This window comes from Sciurus vulgaris, assembly GCF_902686455.1.
Source record: "Sciurus vulgaris genome assembly, chromosome: X".
NCBI lineage: Eukaryota > Metazoa > Chordata > Mammalia > Rodentia > Sciuridae > Sciurus > Sciurus vulgaris.
Genome location: NC_136471.1, coordinates 96,957,994 through 96,984,898, shown reverse-complemented (window position 1 = coordinate 96,984,898; position 26,905 = coordinate 96,957,994). Strand labels below are relative to the sequence as shown.

General features: G+C 38.0%; 1 protein-coding gene across 1 annotated transcript in view; it reads right to left on the bottom strand.

Moving 5' to 3' along the window:
- Positions 1–26,905, bottom strand: part of SLC9A7 (solute carrier family 9 member A7) — a 144,523-nt gene that overhangs the window by 33,152 nt on the left and 84,466 nt on the right. Inside the window, exons 6-13 of the mRNA XM_079123558.1 lie at positions 20,820–20,925; positions 19,647–19,799; positions 17,648–17,748; positions 15,906–15,994; positions 15,701–15,814; positions 13,382–13,493; positions 9,973–10,126; positions 373–432 (exon numbers count right to left, since the gene is read on the bottom strand). Of these exons, the coding sequence (XP_078979684.1) occupies positions 373–432; positions 9,973–10,126; positions 13,382–13,493; positions 15,701–15,814; positions 15,906–15,994; positions 17,648–17,748; positions 19,647–19,799; positions 20,820–20,925 (889 nt within the window). The remainder of the gene's footprint in view (positions 1–372; positions 433–9,972; positions 10,127–13,381; positions 13,494–15,700; positions 15,815–15,905; positions 15,995–17,647; positions 17,749–19,646; positions 19,800–20,819; positions 20,926–26,905) is intronic.

Below are 26,905 nucleotides of genomic sequence, written 5' to 3'. Positions count from 1 at the left end.
ATTCTAGTTCCCTTTATGAGTCAAAAACTTTACTTACTAGATCACAAGCAGGATTTTATGGAAAAAGGATCTGTGTCACTGAAAATGAGCTGCTCCTAACACTAAATTCAGTTGTACCGAAAGGAGACACTTGCTAAATCAGGCTTTGATGTTGACAACACACTGTCCAAAATGTGGGGAAAGGGGACAGAATTCCAGGAATATCAAGACACATCAATCAACCCAGAGAAAGGGTGGAAAGAATGATTAAAATTAACTTAACCTCCCACCCCTTGGCTAAAAGAAACAATCAGCACAAAGAGAAATATCTTAGGTTAGAAAGGAGAAAAGCCAGGCCCAGTTAATTGTTTTCTGAGGATGCCCTTATGTCACCTGAAGTATTGCCAGCGGCGTTCGTTCTGGTCCTCTTCGGAGGGCTCCTCCACACCAACTCTGGGCAGCAGAAGAAGGGAATATGAGTGTGGTGGGGACAACAGGGCTGCCAGGAGCTCTGGGCACATGACCTGAACCATGTCCATGAAAGAACAGGCCATCTCGCTTTTTATATAAATCCATACCCTCTTGTTTTTGTTGCAAGGGATTGAACTCAAGGGGCCTCTCATGTTGTAAACATGCACTCTACTACTGAGCTATCCCTCTTAAACTGTTCCCATTCTCTAAAACCCAGAGAGGCAGAGAAGCTGCTAAATTTAAATTTAAACCAACAATGTTAGGAGGTAGGTCAAATGAGAACTAATTGGGAATGGAGTTAAGCCTCTAGAAATATAAAGTAATGCAGTCAGAGGAATAAATACATCTTATACAAAATGAATTTATAAGTTTTCCAGGAATTCATCTATTTCAGAAAGCAAGATATACCCCTATCGAAAAATAGAAAACAGTGAATTGTTACTAAACACATATTTGAAAGTGTTTATACATATTTTTACACATATTTGACAGAAGGAGCAAAAACCATTATAGTATTAAGAGTAGCGATACTTAAAAAGACAAAGATGGTCCTTTTCTCTAGACAAGCAAACTACAATGTCCACAGTTTCAACCTGAAGGTCAGGAACCCCACTTCCGCAATTCTCTTTCCTTTGTGGCCTTTGATTTGACATGGTCCACTTTCACCTTCCTTGATGATTTCTAGGCTATGCCAAGTGCATTAAACTTTACTATCATATTAGAGGAGGGTTTTGCAAACTCAACACTACTAATATTTGAGGCCAGACAATTCTCTGTTGAGGGGCCATCATCCTGTGTACTGTAAGATGTTTAGTAATATCCTTAGCTTCTACCCACAATAGTAGCCCCCTGCCACCACCCCACATTGCAGCAGCCATAAATGTCTCCAGATGTTCAAAAATGTCCCCTGGGTGACAAAATTGCTCTGAGTTAAAAACCACTGCACTAAATCATGTATTCTCAACAGGAGTGATGTTCTTCCTGTAGATGTGAAAATTGGTTCTTGTGGAACAAAATAACTTAGATACTATAATGGTTTGTAGCCATCTAAGGACTGTAATACAGAAAGATATATAGCAGATCTGTGGTATTAAAATTTCATTGGAGGAAATTAATTGGGAAGAAAAGTTGTTATGTCTCCTTAGGGAGAGCAACAATGAAAAAAATGGCTGAGAAATACTGTGTCCAGCAATGTCCACATACTCATGCTACTTATGTTTCCTGAAATATGCAAGTGACAACATGGCACTTCTTAAGGTGGATCTTTCTATTATTACATGTTTAAAATGTGACTTAAACCACTGTATATTACCATAGCATTAAAAAATATTACAAATACCAGTAAAACAAGCCAGGATTCATTTAATGTAAGATTCACTGTTGCTCAAGTAAATAATGATAGTAATATTAGAAAATATAACAGCTAAAATATGCTAAGTGCTTACCACGTGTCATATTGCACACCTAATGAGAAAATTCTTCTTCATCTTTTTTTATTGCAGTTCTGGGGGTTGAACCCAGAGCCTTGCACACATTGGGCAAGCACTCACCACTGAACCATATCCCCATCCCCTAATGAAAGAATTCTTCATCACATTTATATAATCACTTTCATCATCATGCTATGATTGTTCCTACTTAAAATCTGTTGAGGAAACAAGGGTTAGAGATTAAATAAATTACCCAAGGTCACAAAGATAAAAATGGTGGAGGCAAGACTCCATAGGCTGTTGGACCCAGAACCTCAGCTCTTCCCCTTATAGGACACTGCCTTTGAGTACAATGTGGCTTCTGTTAACTCTAAAAGTATCCGATAACAAATGCTATTACACAAAAAGTTCAGGGCTTCTTCCTACCTTTATTCCTTACATTACCTTGCAATGATCTTTACCATAAATTCTCAGTCTAACAGGATTATGCCAAACAAACAGTGTTCTTACTTGTCCTTGGATGATTATATTACTGCCCTTTAGGATGTGAAGGTCCACTACCTCCCTACCCCATCATCTCTACCACTTCATGTATGTCACTTGAAGCTAGGAAATCCAAGAGGACAGTTACTATGCCATCTCAATGTAATAAGGCTCATCTGCTGAAATAATGCAATGATCATTTGTCTAAATTACCAAAATTATGTCCCTTGTGAATAACAACACTTACTCAAGAGACTAAGAAAAAAATTATGTATTAATAGAAAAAAATTGGAGCATTCTGCCATTATGTTTTAAAATATCAATCATAAAACATCAATTTAAAGAAAATATATAAGTTGGATGTATAGAAAGCAGTGACCAGGCTCTGGATTTGTAGTTGCATTCATTTATACAGACTTGAATTTAGTCATGGTTAAGAATCACAGCCATGTCCAAATTATTTCCAGTGGAACTCCAAGGCCTACTCTGAGCTCCCAACTTCTGAACAGCTATTTAACAGTTAACCAGGGCCTCTCTTAGCAGGCTGGAGAAATAAGGAATAAGTAGGTACTGGTCCTACTGAGTTCACAGGGGTCAAAACACCACACTGAACATTAGGGGGTTTCTGAATCAATTTAAAATCAGAACCTGAGTTACAAAAATGATACATGGCCTTCAAGTAATACCAGAAGCCAGAGAAACCAATCGGTCTCATTTCCCTATTTTAAAGGGAATTTCTTTTGATGCAATCTCTGTAAATGTCAGTTTCTACATTTACACAGTGTTTATACACATGTGGAAAATGTAATGAACTGATACCATATAGTATTTTTCAACAGTGGCACACTTTGCTTCATTATGCTGTCTAGGTAGAGTTGGACAAAAGGAGGGAAATAATAAAAACAAGAGCAAAAAAATCAATTAAATGGAAATCAGGAAAAGAATAGAGAAAATCAATGAAATAAATGGTTGGTCCTTTGAAAAGATCAATAAAATTGATAAACCTCTAGCAAGACTGAAAAAAGAGAGAAGGTACACATTAAAGGAATAAAATATCACAAAATATCAGGAATATAACAGAGGATATCACTGTAAACCCCACAGAGATCAAGAGGATAATAAGGGAATGATATTATGAACAAGATAAAGTTTACAACTCAGATAAAATGGACCAACTTCACAATCTACCACAACTCACCCAGTAAGAAATAAATAATCTGAATAGCCATAGATAACTATACAATCTAAAAATTCCTGAGAAAGAAGCCTCCAGGTCCAAGTGATTTCAACAGAGAATTCTACCCAACATTTAAAACATAATAATAACACCAATTCTACATATTCTCTTCCAGAAAATTGAAGAGTAGGGAACATGCCCCAACTTATGTTGTAAGATCATACTGCCCTAATACCAAAACCAGACAAAGGCAATACAAAAAAGGAACTACAGACCAATGTCCCTCATGAATACAGAAATAAAAATTATTTTTAGAAATGTTTTTGTAGTTGTAAATGGACAGAATGCCTTTATTTTATTTGTTTATTTTTATGTGGTTCTGAACATCAAACCCAGTGCCTCACATATGCTAGGCAAAGAGTTCTTCCACTGAACTACAGTCCCAGCCCCTAGAAATATATTCTTAACAAAATATTTGCTCATAGAATTTAGTAATATGTAAAGCAATGTACCACAAACAAATGAGGTTTATCTCAGAGAAGCAATACTGGTTCAATATTTGACACAATATAATTCACCATAGCAATAGACTAAATAAGAAAAACAATATGATCATAACTGATGCATAAAAAGAACAAAATTCAATACCTGTTAATTGCAAAGACTCTCAGAAAACAAAAAAAGAGATAGGAATTCCCTCAACTTGATGATGAACCCTGCAAAAACCCTATAGCTAATATAATACTTAGTGGTGAAAGACTGAAAGCTCCCTCTTAAGATCAAGAACAAGAAGATAAATATAGATAATAAATATAGTACAGAAAGTCAGATAGAGCAATAAGGCAAGAAAACAAAAGACACACTAGTTGGAAAAGAAGAAATAAAGTTGTCTCTATTTGCAATTGACATGATGGTCTATGTAGAGTATCTCAAAAAATCTACAAAAAAAAAAAACCTTTCTCGAACTAATAAGTGAGTTCAGCAAGGTGACAGGATACACGGCCTAACAAAACATGTAATAGGCCTTGTATGCTGGCAAGTACAAAATACTAATGTCAGAAATCCAAGAAGGTCTAAATAAATTGAGAAACATACTATGTTCATGGATTAGAAGACACACATAATGAAGACATCTTCCCAAATTGACACGTACAGGTTTAACGTAATTCCTATGAAAATTCCAGAAAGATTTTTTTGATACAGACAAGTTTATTCTAAAATTCACGTGCAACACAACTAGAATAACTACAACAATTCTAAAAAGAAGAAAAAGAAAGGGGGAAGAATCTATCTACCTAATGTCAAGGCTTACTGTACAACTATAGTTCTCAAAACAGAAAGGTATTATTGGAAGGAGAGACACATAAATCAATGGAGCAGAACAAAACAGGCTCCTATGCACATAGACAACTGATTTCTGACAAAGAAGCAAAAATTCATGGAGTAAAGATAGTTTTTATAATAAATCATACTAGAACAACTGGATATCCATGGGTAAATGAAATTTCAACCTAACCTCATATCTTACACAAAAATTAACTCAAAATGGAGTCATTTTATTAAACCATAGAAGTTAAAAACTTTAAGGAAATACCACAGAAGAAAGTCTTCAGGACTTAAAGCTTACTGAAGGGTCCTCAAACATGAAAACCAAATGCATGATTCGTAAAAGAAAAGATTACGCATCATCAAAATTACAACTTCTGCTCTATGATGCTATTAAAAGGATAACAAGACAAACTATAGTCTGGGAGAAAATATTTAGAAACCATATGCCTGACAAAAGTTTTACATCTAGAATAAAGAATTCTCAAAAATCAAAAAAAAACAAATAATCTAATTAGTAAATGGACAAAAGACTTGAACACTGAACAGATATTCCACCAGAGTTGTTGTGTTCATGAAGAGGTGTTCAACATCATTAACCATGAGAGAAATGCAAATCAAAATCACCATGAGCTATCCCCACAAACCTATCAGAACAGCTGTAATGAAAAACAGTGATAATACAAAAGTGTTGGCAAGGAAGTTAAGAAACTGGATCTCCTGTATACTGCTGGTGGGAATGTAAAATAGTACAGCCACTCTGGAAAACTGTTTGGCAGTCTCTTAGAAATTTAAACACACATCTACTGTCTGATCTAGCAGTCATACTCCTGGACATGTATCTTGGAGGTATGAAAACTTATACCAATATGAAAACCTATACACAAATATTCATGGTAGTTTTATTTATGAGAGCCATAAAACCAGAAAGTACACAAATTTCCTTTAAGGGGTGAATGGTTAAACAAAGTCTGGTACATCCATACCATAAAATACTACTCAGGAATAAAAAGGAACACCCCATTCATATATGAGGTAACTTCTGCAGGGCATTAGGTCGAGTAGGAAAAAAGCCAATCTCAAAGGATTATATAATGTATAATTCCATTTATATAATATTCTCAAAATGACAAAATTATAGGGATGAAGAACAAATTAGAGGTTGCCAGGGGTTATGGATAGTGGTGGATAAGAAGGTGGGTATGATATACAGGGTAAAACTAGGGACATCTTCATGCTGATGGAACAGTTCTATATCTTTTTTTTTTTTATTGTAAACAAATGGGATACATGTTGTTTCTCTGTACATGGCGTAAAGGCATACCATTTGTGTAATCATAAATTTACATAATGTTGTTTGATTCATTCTGTTATTTTTTCCCTTCCCCCCACCCCTCCCACCCCTCTTTACCCTCTATACAGTGCTTCCTTCCTCCATACTTGCCCCCCTCCCTAACCCTAACTCTAACCCTAACACTAACCCTTCCCTCCCCCCCATTATGTGTCATCCTCCACTTATTAGCGATATCATACATCCTTTGGCTTTTTGAGACTGGCGAGTGTAAGTGATGCTTATGTGAAACTACTTGTGATAAAAGGGCATACAACCACACACAGACATTGAATCCCTGCCAGCTCCTATTGAGATATTGTACCATAAGTATGTAAGATGTAATGAAAAACAATGGGTGAAAAACACATGGCATCTCTTGGTTCTAATTCTACAACTTCCTGTGAATCTGTAACTATTTCAAAATATAAGGTTTTTAAAAATTATGCTGTATAAAAAATTTTTATGCCCTGAAATTTTCTGGCTTACATAAGAAAAAATTTTGATTGAGAGTTTCCTAAATTTGACAATTTCAAAATTTTACATGACATTACCAATAAAGAGAAATGAAGCTGAAGTAATGCTTTATAAAATATCAATAATAGCAAATCTTGACCACCAATGCTAGAAAGAAAAGACTGATTTATATTTCTATTCTCTCTGTATATATTACAAAATTATTATATGAAGAGGGGATCAAAGAGTAGGTAGATTTTTTAAAGTAAGAAAAAAGTATTACATGTTATCTGTATTAGTATTATCTGAAATGCTTAGGACCAGAAATGCTTCAGAGTTTTTGGATTTTCAAATTTTGCATAGACTTTACTAGCTGAGTATCCTTAACCTCAAATTTTGAAATGTGAAATACTCTAAAATCTGAATGCTTTTGAGTGTCACAGTGCTCAAAATGTTTTGGACTTTGGAGTATTTCCAACTTTGGATTTTCAGATTAGGGATGCTCAACTTGTACAAAGAACTGTCAGGCAGCTAATAAATAAAATGTTCTATTATTTTTCTGGATTCTGATATTTATATTTATTATGAGCTTTTGAAAACTTTGAAACATGCTATAATTTATTTCTCGCTCAATTCAGGAAAATTCACCTTTATATATATTCAGAAAATATTCACTTTATACCTGATTTTGTATGACCAATTTAAAGTAGCTCCCTAGATTGTATAAGAGTTCCAGGTCTCACAAAGTAGAATCTGTTGCTCTACCCAGTTATTCTAGAAGACTAAATTAGAGCACAGACTTTGGAGTTGCATAAAGATCTTGACCTGCCATCATATAACTATAAGACCAAAGGCAGGCTATAACCTCTTTATGTGTTGGTTTCCTCATTCATAGAACACTCACAACACCAGGGTAAGAGTATGTATGTATAAATACATAATTGGTCTTTTGAAGATGTTAACACAATACAGTCGTTCCTCAGTATCCACAGGGGATTGGTTCCTGGACACTCTTGGATAACAAAATCTTCAGATGCTTAAGTCCCTCATAGGAAAGGACATCTTATTTGCATAAACCTATGCACTTCTTTCCAGATAGGTTAAATCATCTCCAGATTATTTATGATGCCAAATATAACTCAAATGCTATGAAAATTGTTGTCATACTATACATTTAGGGAATAATGACAAGAAAACAATCTGTACCTGTTCAGTACAGAACCAATATTTCTAAATATTTTCAATTCATACTTCATTGAATCTGTAGACATGAAACCCACAGATATGGAGGGCAAACTGTATACAAAAAGTACTTAGAAAAATGCACCTAGTACATAGTAAGGTGTTAGAAAATGACTTCTAGAACAAATGCTGTTGGTTGCTTGCTCAGTAGCAATTCTTGCTGTCTTTTTCCTACCAGTTTCTAGCCTAGTTCAGCATCCTTTCCTTAACCTACAGTTTCCCCATGTTCTCACCTCTGGGTAGGACTGTTTTAATGGCCCACTTTTTGAAAAGGGTCATGAGAAGTACAAACAAATCAATGCTCTACTCCCAGTGGGAAATTATCTGATCCTGCACATGTTTTGATGGGGTGAAAACAGAAAAAGACTTAGAAAATAAAATATGATTTAATCAGGCTCTGAGCATCCAGGGTACTTACTGGGTGATCAGACAAACAGGAGTGGGAAATAATCTCAGAGGTGATCTAATGCAAAGATTCTCAACTTTGTGCAGAACAAACCCCCCTTTCTTGCCTCCATCCTGCTACACAGAACAAAGATGGTACTATCTTATGTCTCAAGTTTAAAATCACGAGGACTGTAAATTTTCTTCCTCAGGTTTATGTTCCCCAGAATGGATTATTTTACTTCATCCAACCCTTGAGATTCATGTCAGGAAACTGAAATTCTAACCATTCCACATTTCATGACATCAAAGTAGTCCTTAGCACAGCAACCCCTCTAACAGGGGTTACAACAGTGGTTAAGCATGTGGACTGTTAAGCAAGACTGTCTAGATTCAAATCCTATTTCATTCACTTAGAGCTCTGTGACCTTGGGCAAGTTGTTGCTCTGTGTCTCAGTTTCCCCAATAATATAAAATAATAGTATTATATCTCCCATTATAGGAATGTTATGAGAATTATCTTAGTACATGCATGATATCTAAAACAGCATCTGCAACATAAATGTTACTGATGGTTACAACTATCAATAATAAGCTCCCACCTTTATCTGCAGGTGGAGACACACTAGCCAAAAAATGGTGTAGCTGGCAGTGCTCAAGCCCAGGAATCCCCACCTGCCATCAATACAAAAGCCTCAGATGGAAGAGACTATTCGTTCAAATTCTATTTTTCTCCCTGAGTCCAAGGATGGCTGGAAGATCCTTGTATGTTTTTTCTCCTCCAAGCTAAGTATGCACTGCAGATTCTGTGTATTTTACATCTGGAAAGGGAGTGCAAATTAAAAGCCAGCACAGAAAGGAAAAACATTGCCACCTGGTGGCTTTTCAGAGAATGATTCCTCACATGTTTGTACTATGCAAGTATCTCTTGGTCCCCATCACCATCATGGCATCCTCTGCAGACCTGAAACTGCAACAATTGGAGGAGAAGGGCCCTAGAGGTAATGTGGCAGAGTGCCTTCATTTAATGTTGAGGAAAACTGAGTTTCAAAGGCATGAGGGGCTTGTCTTAAACCAGAGTCCAAGTCAGGCTGTGGGTCTCTGGAACTGTTCCAATGCTGGCATTGGAGCTTGCAAACAGTTTGGAATTCAAAAGCTCTTAGAAAACCAAACTCAGGTCAGTGTTCCTCCTTCCTGACATACAGCTACAACAAATGAGAGACACAGGAAATGTCACCTCTTTTGTGCACTCAAGCAAAAGGAGACATAGCATACAATCTCATGCTAAAACAAAACTCTAATTTTCTCTATTTTTGAGCTTATTCTTTAGGCCCCATGTTTCATTGCAAAGGAACATGAACTACTGGAGACTGTCAGGGGCTACAGGTCTATTCTATTTCCTGCAGCTTTAAGATTTTTAAAAATTTGTGTCCTGATATCACTGCTCTAGCAAGATCCAGGTAATTCTAATTCTCTGTGTTTGTACTGACAAGTTTTAACGATGACATTTTTTTTTTCTGTTGGAAAGTCCCAATACTCCAAACTTTTTAAAAAATTTAATCCCCCCTCCAAAACAAAAGACAAAAACCTTCCATGAACTAAGCTGTGGCACAACCTGCAAGGCATACTGAACATTCTCAAAAACTGGAAACTGACATACTTAAATATAAAACTGGTCTTGATTCTGAACTGACCTTATATTAAGCCATGACAACATGGGGGTCGTGCCTCCACCAATGATCCAGACGGTGAAGAAGACAATGAGGAGGGTGGTCGTGAACATCATCTGGCGAGCATAGGATGCTGTGTCACGGATGGCCAATGCAAAGGCCATGGCTCCCCTGAGGCCTGAAGGGACCAAAGAGGAAGTTCTTCTGGTGATAAAGACAACTGACAATGTATCCTCAAAATCCACTGCTGCCACTTGTGGCTAATAAACTCCAGTCATTTGTGCTTTGTGGATCAAGTTGTCTTACTTAGGAAGAAGAACCTTAAAGGTGTATGGTTGTCTCCTCTTGGAAGTTTTGCAAAATTCCAAATGAGAAAACCAGTACACTACTTTGTATAGCACCTTTTAGAATACTGACACACTCATTGTCTAAATGATTTTCCCACCAAAAGCAAGGCAAAATATAAGTGATGATAACACAAATTCTCTAAGTCTGTGATCCAAATACTAGACAGTCAACATAAATTTAAAACACATGCTAGCTATGAATATGTCAAGTGTACATTTATGGAAAACAGCACTTCCTTAGCAAAGAGGGAAGCTGTGCAGAGAAGTGAAAATATACCCTGACTTATATCAGGAGTTGCCAACTCTTTCTTTAAAGGGCCAGATGTTAAATACTTTAGGCCAAGAGACCTAATCAAGGACCTAATCTGGTGGACCAAGAGACCAAATCAAGGATGTTATGTACGTATTTATATAAAAGATAGAAAATAGGTTGCCACAAATTATTTTTGATAAAAATCAAGAATATGATAAGAACAATTGAGTACAGTTTGTTGTAATGCAGATCTACTAATGAGAAGAATAGAATTCTTTGCAGAGGGATATTTTGATTAATTGCATTTCAAAGTTAGTGTTCCCTGTCATCAAACAGATCTTAAATATTCATCTGTTAAAGGGATTCTGAGCTGGTGGGGTATAAAAAACAGGTTTATATAATTATAAATAGTCAGATTTAGCCCTGAAGCTGTACTTTGTTCATCCTTGAGGTACATTAACAGGTTTTAAGATTAACCAACATTTTAATGTTTTAGAATTTATCTTTCTAAGCTCTTTTGTTCTGTCCCCACACCATGTTCACAATTTGTTTTATGGTAAAGACAAAATTCACATTATTTAATATCTATCTAGTATAAATTCTTATCTTGTGCAAGACAGTGTGTACATTATATGAGACAAGGAAAAGTTAGACCTATCATATCTCTTTATACATCTCTCCTTTCCCAATAATTTCACAATTAATATCATCTGAGACCTTCACTACAATTCATGAAAGACTGACTTAATAAAAGTTACATTAAAAACACAGTAAAGTTGATGTTTTCTATTACTCTGTCCTAATGAAAGATAGATATAAGCAAGATCACTCCTTAGCCAACAAGGTCATCAGTCAATATTTAAGCCTCTACAGGGATGTTGCCACCAAGAAGAGAATTTGGGGGCCAGAGAAAAACAACATATGGCATCTTTCTTATTTTAATAGGTAAACTCTGTAAGCACTATGAAAGGGGAACCTCAGGTAATGCAAAACCTTGAGGAGTAGGTTCCTTTGGATAGCCAAATTTCACCCAGCATAAAATATTTTTTGGTGATATATTTATATAGTACTGTGTATGTCTCAATCTTGTGGTAAAGAAGATAGTGTTCATATATTCATCTTCTCCTGTCCACTGGCATCTTCCTAATATGTAAGCAGAAGCTTGTCACTGCCCTTCCTCATCAAGCTCTCAATGTTTCCTTGTTGCCCTTGTATAAAACCCAAACTCTTCGGGACACCTCTGGAGCTTCTGTGGTCTCCCCTGTACATAAGTGGTTCTTGAAGTGTTGTCCTTTACCAGCAGCAGCTGAGAAAGTGCTAGAATTTCAAATTCTTGGGGCTTACCTCCAGAATCAGATACTCTGGTAGTAGAGCCTGCAATCTGCTTTAACAAGCTGCAATAGGCAATTTTGATCAAACAAAAGCCTGCAGTTCACTAGTCTAGATGCACTTCTCCTTTGCAACCTCACTCTTTCTGCTTTGCTCTGTGTGTCTGACCTTTCAACAGGACTGCTGCCCCTCCTTGAAAAAGTTGCATGGGGCAATGTTTATCCAGCTTTCCACCTGCTGCCTCCTGAAATTTCATTTCTTCTAAAGTCAGTGTGAAGGCCACCCCTTTTATGAAGATATTCCTCTTCTTGTCCTTGTTTTTCACACCTCTTTGTTCAAGTTATCATCCTTTCTTGAGAGGAAATTAGCTCTTTGTGCACCTGCCTCCCCACAGAGGACTGTGACCTCTCCTGGAAGGAGGTTGGTCTTTTTATCTTTTCACAATCTAGAACTTTCACAAAGAGAACATCTACAAATGTTTGTCAGAGTGAAAGGCAATCAACGTGGCAGAGCACAGATTCATGTTCATGGGCAAGCTAGCATGAGACCAAAGGAGAGATTTATGGAGCACAGCCTGTTGGTGTCATTTCAGTATGATTTTGTTAGGCCCCAGGCACCTTTGTAAGGCCCTCTAAAACTACTGCATTCCAGTAAAGTGGCTACTACTCACTCTGTCCTCTGGTATAGCCCTTCCTCCATACCCACAGGACAGAGATATCTTTAAGGGTCCCAGTGGCCTTTTGCCCCCAATATCTCCTCTCTTTGGTCTGTAGAGATGCTTGCTGTATCCTGGGTCTCATATCTATGCAGGTTGATGTTTACCACCCTCATTGCATCATCTATTCATGGCAATTGCTCTCTCCCTTCTTTACTTCTACATCTTTCTCTATTGTCCTCTGTCCACTCAGTGGCTTTTCTGGGTCTCTCAGCTTTAGAGTGAAAAGGGTTATGACAGTGTAAATCAAGCAGAACTGCCATAGCTGTTAAATTAAGTTTTGGATTTATCTTGCTTTGTGAGTATATTTTATTCCTCTTGCTCCACAGAAAGTCAGAACAAGGAGGAACTTTGACTAATTGGCTCAATTACATTACTTCACAAGAGAGGGTACTGCAGCTGAGAGGTGCTGAGTGATGTGGCCCATGCTTTATTTCAACACAAGCTATTTTCCTTCTAATTTTAAGTCTGGGGTCCTTCTAAGAAGCTTAAGGGTTATAAACACCTGCTAGAAAACAATTGAGTATTTTGAATATTTATATATCTCTAGGTTCCTTGGATGGCAGATATGCAAATACCTATGGGGAGAATGTTCACATTTGGTAGTATGGTTTTCAAATCAACATTAACTCAGTTGAACATATACATCTGTCTTACTCTGCACTGCAGGAGATACAAAAGAACCAGAACATTGAATATTTTTTATGAACCTCACTGATTAGATTTTAATCATACTATCATTGCTTGCTAAATAAGACTCATTTTCATTGCATATATACTTTTTTTTACCTGAAAACATCATCATGTGTTGAAAATTCCAGCCAATCTTATGTCTTCTACCCAAGTTCAGGAAGAAAGAGAGTGGGTATATATGCGCAGCTCTGCCCAGGAAGATAGCAACCTGACCACCAGGGTGAAGGTTAAGGAACCAACAGGTTTCTAGAATAGCACTTTCACACAAATTGGTTGATCAGGGAATTTTAATAATGCTATGATCCAGGGAACTACCCAAAGAAGCCAGGCTGTGTAACTTTCCCCTAGAAAAATCTCCTAGCAATAAAATGGGTATCATTTGGTCAATGTTTCCCACGTTCCATTCATGGAGATAACTTCTAGCTTATTAAACACACTGTTTTAACTGTCTGACTTAATTCAAATAGTACTGATTAAGTCTTCAACCTGTCTAAAAATGAGTCCAAAATAAGCTCAAGTACCATGGGAGGAATGGGGAATTAATAAAAGCAAACCATGCATTGGGCTCTACCACAAGAAATATCACAAGAAAGAAAAATTACTAACCCTGGAACCAACTATTAAAGAAAGTGTTTTCTGGGTGAGAGCGTGCCAACTTCACTTGCAAGTAAACACCAGGGACTCCAATGCCCAGCAAGAACCTACAAACAAGAGATGGGGAAACTTAAAAGTATTTATATAACAAAGAGATTTTCAGATAACTCACAAGAATTAACCCAGGGAGATTCTTTACCTAAATGGCTGAAATGTCTTTTTGAGAAGTAAAAAGTAGAAAGGGAAGAGTGTGGAAAAGGAAGTCTACTGTGCAAAGCAAAGAATTCAGGGAAACCAGTCATCTGTCGCTTGCCAAGTTTAGACGGCACTCAACAGAGAGAGCTGCTCACTCCCCTGGTCAGAGAAGGAAACCCCCTGTGGGAGCCAGAGGAATGGAGAGCTTCCGTTTAGGCAAAGTGCCAGCTGCAGGAGCTGCAGCTGTTTCAGACAGAAACCAGGGTGGAACTATCTTCTGTTTCCTACAGGGTAAAGCATTGACCGTTTTTCTTCTCTTTTTTTTAATTCTTTCTTTCTTTCTTTTTTTATAACAAAAGGAAACAGGTAGTGCTCATAAAGGACATTCTACCCCAGAGCTGAAGCAGAAGATCTTAAGTGGTCAGCAGCCTTTAGGATTTCCAGAGGACCCTGCTCACCCTGCAACAGGCCCTGATATATAAAAATGGGCTGTGTTCTCACAGGATGACATGCAAGGAATACAAATCAAAACAACATGTCTGTTCCTTCTTAATGAAGAATAAAACGCTGATCATTCAGATTTTGAGCTATGTGTCTGGTGAATACAGTGTAAATCTAATGAGCCACCAGTATGAGCATAGGACACTAAGTAGATGGATTTCAAGACTACTATATAGCAGCTTGGGGAGTGTCAATCATTCCTTTGCAAGAAATGAAAAGCCCAGAAGAGAAAAACACTCCTTGCTGCCAACATTCCAAGAGCTAAAGATTCCTATGAAGCCTCAGAAAAGGTGAAAGTAAATGTCCAGCAATTTGGGACTTCTGCTCAGGATCTTGAAATCAAGCCCCAGAAAAGTTCATCCCAATGAAAAGAGTACCTGATACCTAGTGAGTGAAACCCTCTACTGTATTCATTGCTAGGCATTCACAATTCCTCCTTGCTCAAGAGAAGGCACCCCTCCCCCAAAACTGTGTCTTCCTTCCCAAAACTATATTCACAATGGGGCCAAGTCAAGGAATCAAGTATCTTCTTTTCCTTCCATCACTTCCTTCCTTTCTTTTTTGGGAAAAGCAAAGGAGACTTTCCCATTGTGATCCATAGCAGCAAGGTAGCTTGGGTGAAAGTGTAGTCACTGCCAGCAGGCACCCCAGAGCAGTGTGAGGAAGGGCTGCCCATGATGGGTGTGTAGTCGAGAGCAAGAATGCAACTTTCCAGTCACCTAAAATTAGAGAAGCCCCTGTTTTAGAATTCACATGACAATGAAATATCGAAAATAATCCTGGGGACTAATATGGCTGCTGACTTTTAGATATACCCAAAAGGGAACTCTAAACAAAAATCACCTGCTAAGCACCAGCTTAATAATAAGGCCATCCTTTTTACACAGAAAATGCTGTAAGGATAACTTGAGAGTAAATGCCAGTATTTTAAATAAAATATATTTAGTTTTATGAAGCACTATTTAGGCCTTTTTCTCATAGCAAAAAATATCATGAACCAGCACTGACCTACTCCCCCATCCAAAATGGAAATAATAACAAAAATAATAATTAATAGCACTAGTAGAGCTTCCCCAGCTGTGGTCACCTCTCCGTGTAGAAAACAGTAGAATGAAAAAAGGATACAAAAGCGCCAATGATGAAAATGGGGCTGAAAACGTGCTTCTGGAAGGTAAACAGTGCCAGGCCCATGTAGGAGAAGATGAAGTTCTCTGCCAGGAAGTGTAACACCTCAAACAGCTGCATGGAGAAGGGAAAAGGAGGTTGTAAACCCTGAGCTCCTCCTTCCTTGTATTACCAGACAACTCTTAGTACCAAGGCCCTCTCTTACCTGCTTGGTTCGACTTCTTGATTCCACTGATAAATTATTGTAGGTATAATGAGCTTGTGTGATCCCACAGAAAAGAACAGCTACAACACCTGTAAGGAGAGATTATTTTTTTAATCAGTGGGGAAGAAGAGGCAAGAAAAAGCCCCTGCTGAAACAAAAAGTTAAGGTAGTAGGTAAGCCTACCCAATTTCAACTTCTGAAAATATTTTTGAGATTTCCTATTACTGAAAGCTCCCTGTACCCCTCACCAATAATATCAAACTTTTCTTCTCCCAACCCTGCCTTTCTTCCTTCAAGGCTAGGTACCCCCATCTTTCTCCAGCCTTATGGGCATTTCCCCCCTCTAAACTCTTACTGAATTTGTCACCTGTCATTGACATATACCACTGCATTCATTTCCCCAAAGAGACTGCAAGGGCTATTCATACACTTATGTCCTATTCCCGTCCATTTTCAGAATGAGTGGGTTTCATTTCAAACCAATGCTTCATATTTTTTAATAGTCTGGGGCCTCAGACAAAATAGACTGAGAGTACTATTCCATTTATCCAAGGCTTGATGATCTAGATTTCCAGTTAATGGCAACCATTTTGACATGCAACACAAGTGACATATGTGGAACTACGCATTTACAGAGAACTGTCAAGTTTTTAGGAAGTAAGGTATTTCATAATACTGCATATGATGATACATTGTAGTATTTTGAAAAGATGATAAAAGTTCTCTGTAACTACCTGGATTATACATAGTAGCTATACTTGAGTTTCCTAGTGGAAAAATTCAGTACTTTTTTAAATGAGAGAATATGACAGAAAAAAAACCCCACATTATCAACCATGCTAATACTATGTATATTGAGTAACCCTATTCTAAAATCTAAACTGCTCCAGAATCCAAAACTTTTTGAGTACTGGCATGATGCTACAAGTGGAAAATTCCACACCTGACCTCATGTGATGCGTTGTAGTCAAAACACAAGTGCACAACACAGTTCATTCAGCATCTTAAAGAAAAAAGGCCCTCCTAGCCCTTTTAGCTGTAATACACAACCCTTGTGTCATGAAAAATTATTAAAAATATTATATAATATTATGTTCAGATTCTGTGTATAAGTGTATAAAAAACATAAGTGAATTCTGAATTTGGGCTTTGGTCTCTTCCTCAAGCTATCTCATTGCATGTAATCATCGTGAAATTTTAAAAGAATCAGAAAAACGAAACATTTCTGGTCCAGAGCATTTTGGATAAGAGATACTCGACCTGTATATTTCACTGACACCATAAAAACCTGGTATTGAAAAACAATTATTAAATAGCTCAGAGACAAAACAATGAAAAAGTGCATCCATCCCCATCTGAATAGATGCAAAATTACCTTTAAGGAACACATATTTGCTTATTATTGTTACTGTTTGTAAAATAGCATAGTAATCTAGGGGAGAATACAAATGAAATTTGAATATATTCAGTAGCCTTTGCAGCTAAACATCTACTTTATGGTTAGAATATGTGTGCAAAAACTTAGCTGAGTTTGGAATAATAAACCTTATCCTTAAACATATGTAGTTTTTAGAAATTTGATGTTTTAAGACCAAACCCTAGCCTTCAGCAATCCTCCATATGGACACTCACTGAGTAGTTATCAACAAAATGTAGTCACTAAGAATTCTTCTGGCTACTCAAACTCCCACAGCCCCCACTAGAGTGAGGAGAAGGGTGGCCTGAGAGTAGAGAGAACCTACCTGTAAACCCACAGGCTTCTGCCAAGAGAAATGTGCTCCAAGACATCAGGAAAAAGAGCGCCGTCTCCAGCAGGGGGAAGCAGTGCAGCTTGGTAAACTTAGTCACGTCAGCACCCTGTCAAGGACCGAAGCTCCAGGCACCAAGATCCACAATCCCATCAGCCCAGGACTCCTCCCTAAGGTCTAACCACTCCCTTCATCTCTTCTTATACGGTCTGACAGCAGCAGCATGCTGCATGTGTATGTGTGTGTGTTGCCAAGGATGGAGCCTAGGGTTTTGTACATGTTAAGCAAGTGCTCTACCACTGAGCTACACCCCTAGCCCAGCCCATTTATTTTTAAGTAATAAAATTAAGCTTTCCAGTAGAATAGAGGTTACCAGTGGTGGGCAATGGGAAATAGGGAGTTAACACTGAATGGGCAGCATTTCTGTTTGACATGAGGAAAAAGTTCTGGGACTAGGTACTGGTGATGGTTACATGAAACTGTGAATGTACTTAATGCTTCTAAATTGTGTGCTTAAAATGTTAAATGGCAAATTTTGTTATATATTTTACCATGTTTTTTGGGGGGTATACCCAGGATTGAACCCAGGGGTACTTAACCATACAGCCACATCTCCAGCCCTTTTTAAAAAATATTTTATTGAGAGACAGGATCGCAATAAGTTGCTTAGTGCCTTGCTAATTTGCGAGACTGGCTTTGACTCACAATCGTGCCTCAGTTTCCTGAGCTGCTGGGATTATAGGCATGTGCCACGGTGCCTGGCTAGGATTTTCAAAAAATTAATAACACAATATACCAAAAGCTATTGAATTTTGAATTTTACACTTTAAATGGGTGACTTGAACAGTATTTATTATAATTATATGAATATATTTCTGGCCTCAGGCTTGCCTGGTGGGTTAGTTCTAGCAGGGCTAGGTTAGTTCTCAGGCAGGCAGGCTTGAGAAGACAAATCCTTGAGACTCTGACCCTGTGGGTCACTATGGCCTGAGTGCATAGAAGATGCCTAATGAAGGCATGGGACAGAATGTAAGAAATGTGCAAGTTTCAGGTCAGCTACCAAGTGCTGGTGTCTCCTTTTGGGAACAGCATAGATCCCTCTTCTGACATTTCCACTCAACATGGGGCTGTCATATAAACATCTCATGAATGAGTTCACTGAGCAATATGTTCCAGGGTACCAAAAAGACCTCTGTGAAAAAAGCCACCTAAACCTGCACTGTTGAACACAGTATCTGCTACCCATATGTGGCTACTAAACACTTAAAATGCAGCTAGTCAGAATTGGGATGTGCAAAGAGCAAAATACTCATCATATTTCAAAGATGTAGAACACAAATTAAATGCACAAAATCTCATTAATAATTTTATCATAATTCTTGTATTATCTGTACTGACTACATGTTGAAATGATGTGGTTCACATTATATTTATAATGCCCATCAAAGAGGATATGACAAAAGATAATACATCTGCAGAGTAGCTCTTTCTACATTTTGCATTTTTGGCTGTTTGGTTTGCTTTGGTTGTTTGTCTTAAAGATTGTGCCATCATTTGCTTATGGAAGACTACTGTATAGTAATTCCCACTGAGGGTCCTAGCTAGTTATGGCCATGTTAACACCCACATGGCTTTGATCAGCAGACAGTAGCAGCAACCTGGGGCTAAAGTCCTTCCAAGCCAGTGGTCCCTGATCCTCAGCCTCCTACATGCTTCTCAGTTTTTTCATTCCCCTAAAACTGACACTCCAATTGGTTGATAAGAAAGGGGGAGAAATGCAAAGGTGAGGACAAAGCAGAGTATAGAGCTTCCCTCTCAATCTTTTTCTTAGACTCTTAGCTAAGGGTTCAACCATGGTACCTCACCCAAGGAACACATTTCAGGAATCACTACACCCTGGTGGAACAATCAAAGAATCTGATCTGAAAGAAAGATTTGAGAACTTTAAAAGTATAACATCATATACACATACCTAGGTACAGGTACAAACTACAAAAAGGATATTAGAGCAGTCACAACACCAGTCACAGCTCCCATGGTAAAAGAGCCACTAAATATACCTAGAAAAATGCCGACTGACTTAAAAAAGGCAGCAGCATCAAAGGCATGAGTGTTCAGCCCTGCTGGCTGGTAGGCAACAATAGACCTGGAGTTAAAAAAAAAAAGAAAGTTAGTTTAGAAAGATTGCACTGGTTTTACACAATGGTACAGCAGTCCCACCTCATATACTACTTCACTCCTGTGGTTTCAGTTAAACTGAGATCAACCACAGTCTGAAAATATCAAATGGAAAATCCTAGAAATAGACAATTCATAAATTTTAAATTATGTGCTGCTCTGAGTAGCTTGAAATCTCACATTGTCCAGCTTCATCCTGCTCAGGCCATAAATGGTTCCTCTGTCCAATGTACCCATGCTGTATATGTTACTCACCCATTAGTCTCTTTGTAGCCATCCAAGATTATCAGATCACAGTGCTTATGTTCAAGCAACCCAAAGAACAAGAGTAGGAATGCTGGCACTTCAGATATGCCAAAGAAAAATCACAAAGTACTTGCCATAAGTGAAAAGGCAAAAGTACAATAAGATATTTTGAGAGAGCAAGACAGAGTGAGCAAGCACACATATGCTCACATTTGTATGACTCTTATTATACTATACTGTTGTAATTGTTTTGTTTTATTATTAGTTATTGCTAATCTCTTACTCTAATTTATAGATTAAACTATCATAGATATGTATGTACAGGTATCACAGAGGCAGAGTATAAACATGTAAACAAAGTATACATAGGGTTCAGAAGTGTCTGTGGCTTCAGACACTAATTGGGGGTCTTGGAATACATCCCCCAAGGATAAGAGGGACTACTGTAACTGAAAATATCAACAAATGTTAAGTATCCACACTCTACCAAGCACTGCCCAGGGCAAATTCATTAAATTTAATCTGTAGCCACCATGTTAAGCTTGTATCAGAATTCTGATTGCTGCTGAATGAACAAAGCAACAAAAGTTTATAAACAAAGCTGGTAATCTCATTTAGAAAAAACACCCAATTCGATATTTGACATTTTTTTATATTTGACATTTTTAATACAATCTGAATTTCGCCCAAAGTATGCAGGAAACCAAGGTCTCTCTTTCCTAGTAGAAACATCACTACTTACGAGGACAGTACAATGGCAACAGCATCATTTAGGACACTCTCTCCAAATAGAAGTGCATAAAGATCCACATCTGCGTGCAATTCATTAAATATCGCCAGCACAGTCACTGAAAAGTGGACCCAAAGCACAAAAATTAGTTTTGGTTTCTGCCCTTACATCACTGATTACAGATTTATACAGGCAATTCCTATCTTAGGTGGAACCAGCAAAGGAGTCAAACATGGACTGTTGGTCTACAGCAGAAAGGAAATTGGCGATCTTCCTAATCTAAATGAGATTTGATGTGATCTTTGTGTCTAACGACTCTGTACCTGAACACCATGCTTTCCACTGTAATTCTATCACACTCTGAAATTACCTGGCACAAAACTTTAAAAACAATCAAAGGCCCTAACATAGTCTGGCTCTTATGGTGGGTTAGAATCTTCCTGAAGGCAGAAACCCTGTTTTACTGACCACTGTGCTCCTACAACCCAGCATAAAGTCAAGGGATAGAGAAGGCTATAATAAATGTTTGTGAAATAATAGAAGTCTTCATTGATGACAAACTATACATAATTACATTTTTATTTTTTAAATTAAATTTTACTATTATGTGGTACTGGAGATTGAACCCAGGGGCGCTGTTCCACTGAGCTATATCCTCAGCCCTTCTTATTTTGAGACAGGGTCTCACTAACTTGTTGAGGCTGGTCTTAAACTTGTGATCTTCTTGCTTCAGCCACACGTGTAGCTTGGATGACAGGCTAATGCTACCATGACCAGCCATTATTATGCTTCTTATAGTTTTTAGTCATTTAAAGCTCAGTTGATCTCCAGATCAGTGGTTCTCAAACTTTTGACCTCAAAATTCCTTTACATTCTTAAAATTTTTGTGGCCCACAAAGAGCCTTAGTTTTATGGGTTATAGCTACCAATATTTACTATATTGAATAAAACAGGAAAAACTGAACACTTATTCATTTGACATTAATAATAATCTATTGTGTGTTAATACGATTTTTTTGGCAGTGCTGGGGATTGAGCCCAGGGCCTTGTGCTTGTGAGGCAAGCACTTTACCAACTGAGCTAAATCCTCAGCCCAACATGATGTGTTTTAACAGAAATAATGACATTTTATAAAACAAAAAAGTGAAAAGAGAGCCACTCTTTCACATTTTTGCAAATCTCTTTAAACATGTGAATTTATGGGGAGAGGCTTCTCACACCTGTTTCAGTACCTAAACAACAGACAGTAAACACCATGTTATGCGACCTCTTGAAAATTCCACTGTACACTTGTGAGAAGTGAGCATAAAAAAGAAAAATAATATACTGATGTTATTAAATCAATCTTGATCTGATGGACCACTGAAAAGGTTCTGGGGAACTCCCAAGGGCTCCCAGAGTATACTTTGACAATCAAAGCTCCAGAGCAGGGTTTCTTAACCTCAGCTCTATTGACAAGTAAAGATAATTTCTTTGTTGTGGGGGGTTACTTGTGCATCATAGGATGTTTAGCAGCATTCCTGGCTCTATCTACCAGATGCCAGTGAGTAGCACCGCTCCTCTCAATTACAACATCCAAAATGTTTCAGGCTCTTGCCAAATATTCCCTAGGGTACAACATCATTGCTGGTTAAGAATCACTGCTCTAACGTATACGTGCAGCAGTGTTGTCTCAACACTTACATCTGACCACCCTCTCCTTTTTTGGAATCTACCTTAAAGTCTACAGAAGCTAAAAACTCACATTCCCAGCTCCTCTTGCAGAGAGTCTCACTTCTTCCTCTATGGAGAAGGCCAGATGCATGCAGCCAATTTATCTCCATGGAGCAACTGATATGTGACTGAAACCCAGAGGAAGTGCAGCAGAAAGACTGAGTACCCTGATGCCTGATTATAAAAGGAGCCATGACATCAGCCTGTGACTAGTACCCAAGATAAAGGCAGGTTCTTCTGTTATGTGTAGTCAAAAGTACTACTAACTGATATAATTAGAAAACCAAACTAGATTCTTAGTGAGTTATTATAAGCCTGTCAGTCTTATTCCCACCATCAGTTCAAGAAATCAAATTTGCCTGCACCTATGTGTCCCATTCCAATATCAAACCCCTTGTTTCATATAAAAGGAATCACTATCTGAATTTTACAGTAGCCATCTGCATTCTTCTCCTTATAGTTTAATCACCCAAAGGCACGTTCCCTGACACTATCCTTTAGTTTTGCCCATTTTAAAGACAATGGACGTTTCCCCCCTATATCTCTTTCATTCTGTTAATTCCCCCTCCATTCCCTTCTGTCAACTGTCTTCTCACAAAGACATATTGTTTAGTTCTCTAGTTTCCAAATTTTCCACTCCTGATGCATGAAGTTCTTAAATAACTTCATTTTCTCAATTTGCATTAGCTTCTTTGAGAATATGAATCAAGTTTCATTCATCCTTTAAAGGGGTTCTATATTTCTGCTTTGACTTCCTTATCTGTTGCTTTCTTATTCATGGGGGTTTTCCTTGTTTTGTTCATAGAGTGTTTGTATGAAGTTCGACTTCAATCCATTTCTATTGTTCATATTTAAGTAAAGTGAACAGAATGTGGGCCCAGTAGAGCTTTCCTAGTATCATGGCTCTAGGACTCCCTCTTCTGGTTTAACATGGAACTATTAAAAATATGGCTACTTCCCCAATACTATTATGAAATCCATTGCTTCTGTCCCCCTACTCCTTTAGTATCTAACTGTCTTTCTCCTTTAACACTCTGTCAATTCGGGTTCATGGTCCTAGCAGTACCTGCTTAGGGGGTGACTCTACTTCCAGAGAGATCTTTGCTTGGAATTTCTGAGGACCCTAAGGATTCAAGATCACTCATGTGATCACTCCAGTCTCCTTGCAATCTTCCATAAATTTGAGCTTGGAAAGCCCCTCCAAGTTTTAGCTGATATCATACAGTCCACATTGTTCTTTAATCCCAGTAGAGATCCCTCCTTTATAATGTAAATACTGGTGGGGAATTTCTGGGTTCCCTGACATTCAAAAGGTTCAACAGCTTCTTTCCCTGCTGCCCAAGTCTTGATGCACCTGGTGGGAGACTTTGGCAGCTAGTTTTATCTCTCTGTTTTACTGTTCTGTTTTCTGTATTTTTGTTAGGGATTAAGGGAGATTTCAAAATGACACTGCCCCCAATATGCCTTCATTTTTCAAAAAGTTTAATTCATTTATTGAGAATAAGCACAAAAATAATTTAGATTTGAAAAATGTCCTATGTAATGACATAAGCAGATATCAATAAAGCACCTGCCCAACAACTATAGTTCTTAAAGGTCATGTCATTTTCATAACACAAATGTTAAGACAAGACACAAAAGTCAACCTCTTTTCTTTACCCTGAAATATAATTTAGCAGACTACACAACAGGAAAAAAAATCTATAGGGATGAGTCCTTTTTAAAAGTTGTTTTCTGGATTATTTATTGCAGTAACAATATTTATGGCTTCTGATATGAATTCTTTACTCTAGTAGTTTGCCATTATATGACACAATAATTGTTTATAACCCAATTATTGAAGAAACATTAACAATGATAATAACAACTACTATTGAGAATTTACTATTTACTATTGAGAAGCAGCCACCATGCTATTTTACAATTTCATTTAGTCCTCATAAAACCCTATAAGTAGGGTAGTACTACAATTTTCCCTAATTTAGTGATGAAGAAAAACAGGCCCTGAATGATGGGCTGCTCTAAGATCTAATATCAAAATTCCTCAAATTTCAGTGGTTAAACATAAAAAGATATTTTGTTCCCCCTTCTTTATCACATGTCCACTGTGGGCTAGCACAGGGGGCTTCTACCTATATCAGTCACTTGGGGACTCAAGACAGATGGGGACTAGTCTCAATGAAAAGAGCTCAGGCTTGGCAGTCCAGAAGACCTAGGATTCTACTGGGTAGGGTGAGTCCCAGCAGAAAACAGAGGACATCCCTCAAAGAGAGCAATTTGAGAAGAGTTTTTCAAAGAGGTTATTTATAAAAGCCTGGGCAGAGTACAGGAAAACCACAAGGGAAAAGACAGTACTTGAGACTGGAAACAGGAAGTTTTTATACCAGCCGTAGGTCTGAAGGCTCCAGGGGAAGGCCAAGTTACTAGAACCTGGAATTGTAGGGAGATGATCATCGAACAGGAGCTATGATCTCTGATCAAGGGACACAGCTAGCCTACAGGGTTCCTATATCTCTGTCTTCCTCCCAGTGGCACTTCTCTATGGAGAAATTTGATGGGAAACCAGAGGGCAAAGGAACCTTTGATATAGTCCATACAAGTCAGCAACTTCCTAGGGCCTAGGGCCAAGAGGGAGGTGAAAAAGAATGGAGGGTAAATCTGCAGGGGCAAAAAGAAAATATCCAACATAACCACCAACTAGCTAGAAGAACTTGGCACATAGAAAAGTCCAAAGATTTGGTAAAGGACTGGGTTACATAATTTCCAAAGCCCTTACAACTTTTAAACATGGTTTGCCTAAAAATACTACAGTTACCAGTCGTACAAATAATATATAGTTCACTAACTGATCCTTGATGATAAAGGATAGCTTGCATAATAATAATATGGATATTTATATAGAACTGCTCTGGAATTTTAACTTCTCATTCTCCCTATCCTCACCTTATAAATCAGGTCAGAAACTCTGCAGTGTCCCTCCTGAACAAGTCTATGCATAACCACAATGAAGAAGGTGGGTGACGACAACAAAAAGAGAATGGAATGAGGATGACTGACTGGGTAAATATCTTCTAAATAAAGGGATTTGCTATGGTTTAGGGTATAATTTGAGTGTATCTCAAAGGGCCATATATAAAGACTTGATCCCCAGGGATCTTAGGGGGTGCTGTGGACCTTTACATTGTGGGGGCCTAGTGGGAGGTTAAGTCACTTGTGAGCATGCTCCTCAGGGGATTATGGGACCCTGGTCTCTCAGTGTTTCTGGCCTGATATATGATTGTTCCCTTGGACATGAGCTCTCACCATTGCCATCTGGCACCCTCACCAGAGGCCCGAACCAATGAATGAATGGAGCCACTGATTGGACTTGAGCCGCCAAAACAGTGAGCTAAAAAAAACATTCCTCTTTATTACACTAGTCGCCTCAAGTATTTCAATGCAGCAATGCAAAGTTGACTAATATAGCATTCAATAGACTGTCCCCCAAGCAGGACCCTTGAAATCAGAGACAGAAGGGTCAGTAGCTGTGTCCAACTGGACATGCACTAAGAAATCACAATTAGCTGACTGAAGACCATTGGTGCATGTATTTTTAAAGTACTAGGAAAAATGACAGAATAGCAGATAAAGGAAGAAGAAAACCATTAAGAACATGAATTTTTTCATTCAATCAACTTTTCTTGAACACCTTATCTATGTATAAAAGAGCACATAGCACTTGTGAACATTCAATATACAGCAGCAAGTATCATTATGTACAAAATAGACTTAACTCAAAGAGCTATGGGAGCAGATCACTAAAGGAGTGTGGGAAGAATGAGCAGGTAGGTGGCTTATTGGGACCAAGTGTCAAAGGATGAGCAAAAGACACCAGTCAAGGTAATGTAACTAGAGAGTCTTGGACAATACAGATTATAGATTTTGAAACCTGTAAGACTGATTGACTCCAGGGTTACAAAAGTAAAATGGGGAATCATTTGATAATGTTTCATGGGAAGGAACAGCACTCATTTTTCTCTAGAAGAGATGTACTATGGGGCAGAATCTCACATTTTCTTTCCTCAACTGTGGACCCATACAGAGCAGCTATCCACACAGATGGTGTATGGTCCCCATGACACATAACCACAGAATAGAGGGGCCTCTAGGTGCCAGAGCAGCCTGTACCACCCCACATATATGGTATCACTTCAATGGGAAGACCAAAGACTGGCAATTTGAGGCAAGTAGGTGTAACTGTGGTCAATTATGCCTTTCATATCAGTCAATATCACTCTATATCCCATCCCCAGAAGCTAATCTGGGGTTTTGTGGACCCCTTAAAACCAAGATTTTGCTTGATGAGCTACAATCTGCTGGGCATTTACCAAAATTGGGGCTTAAAA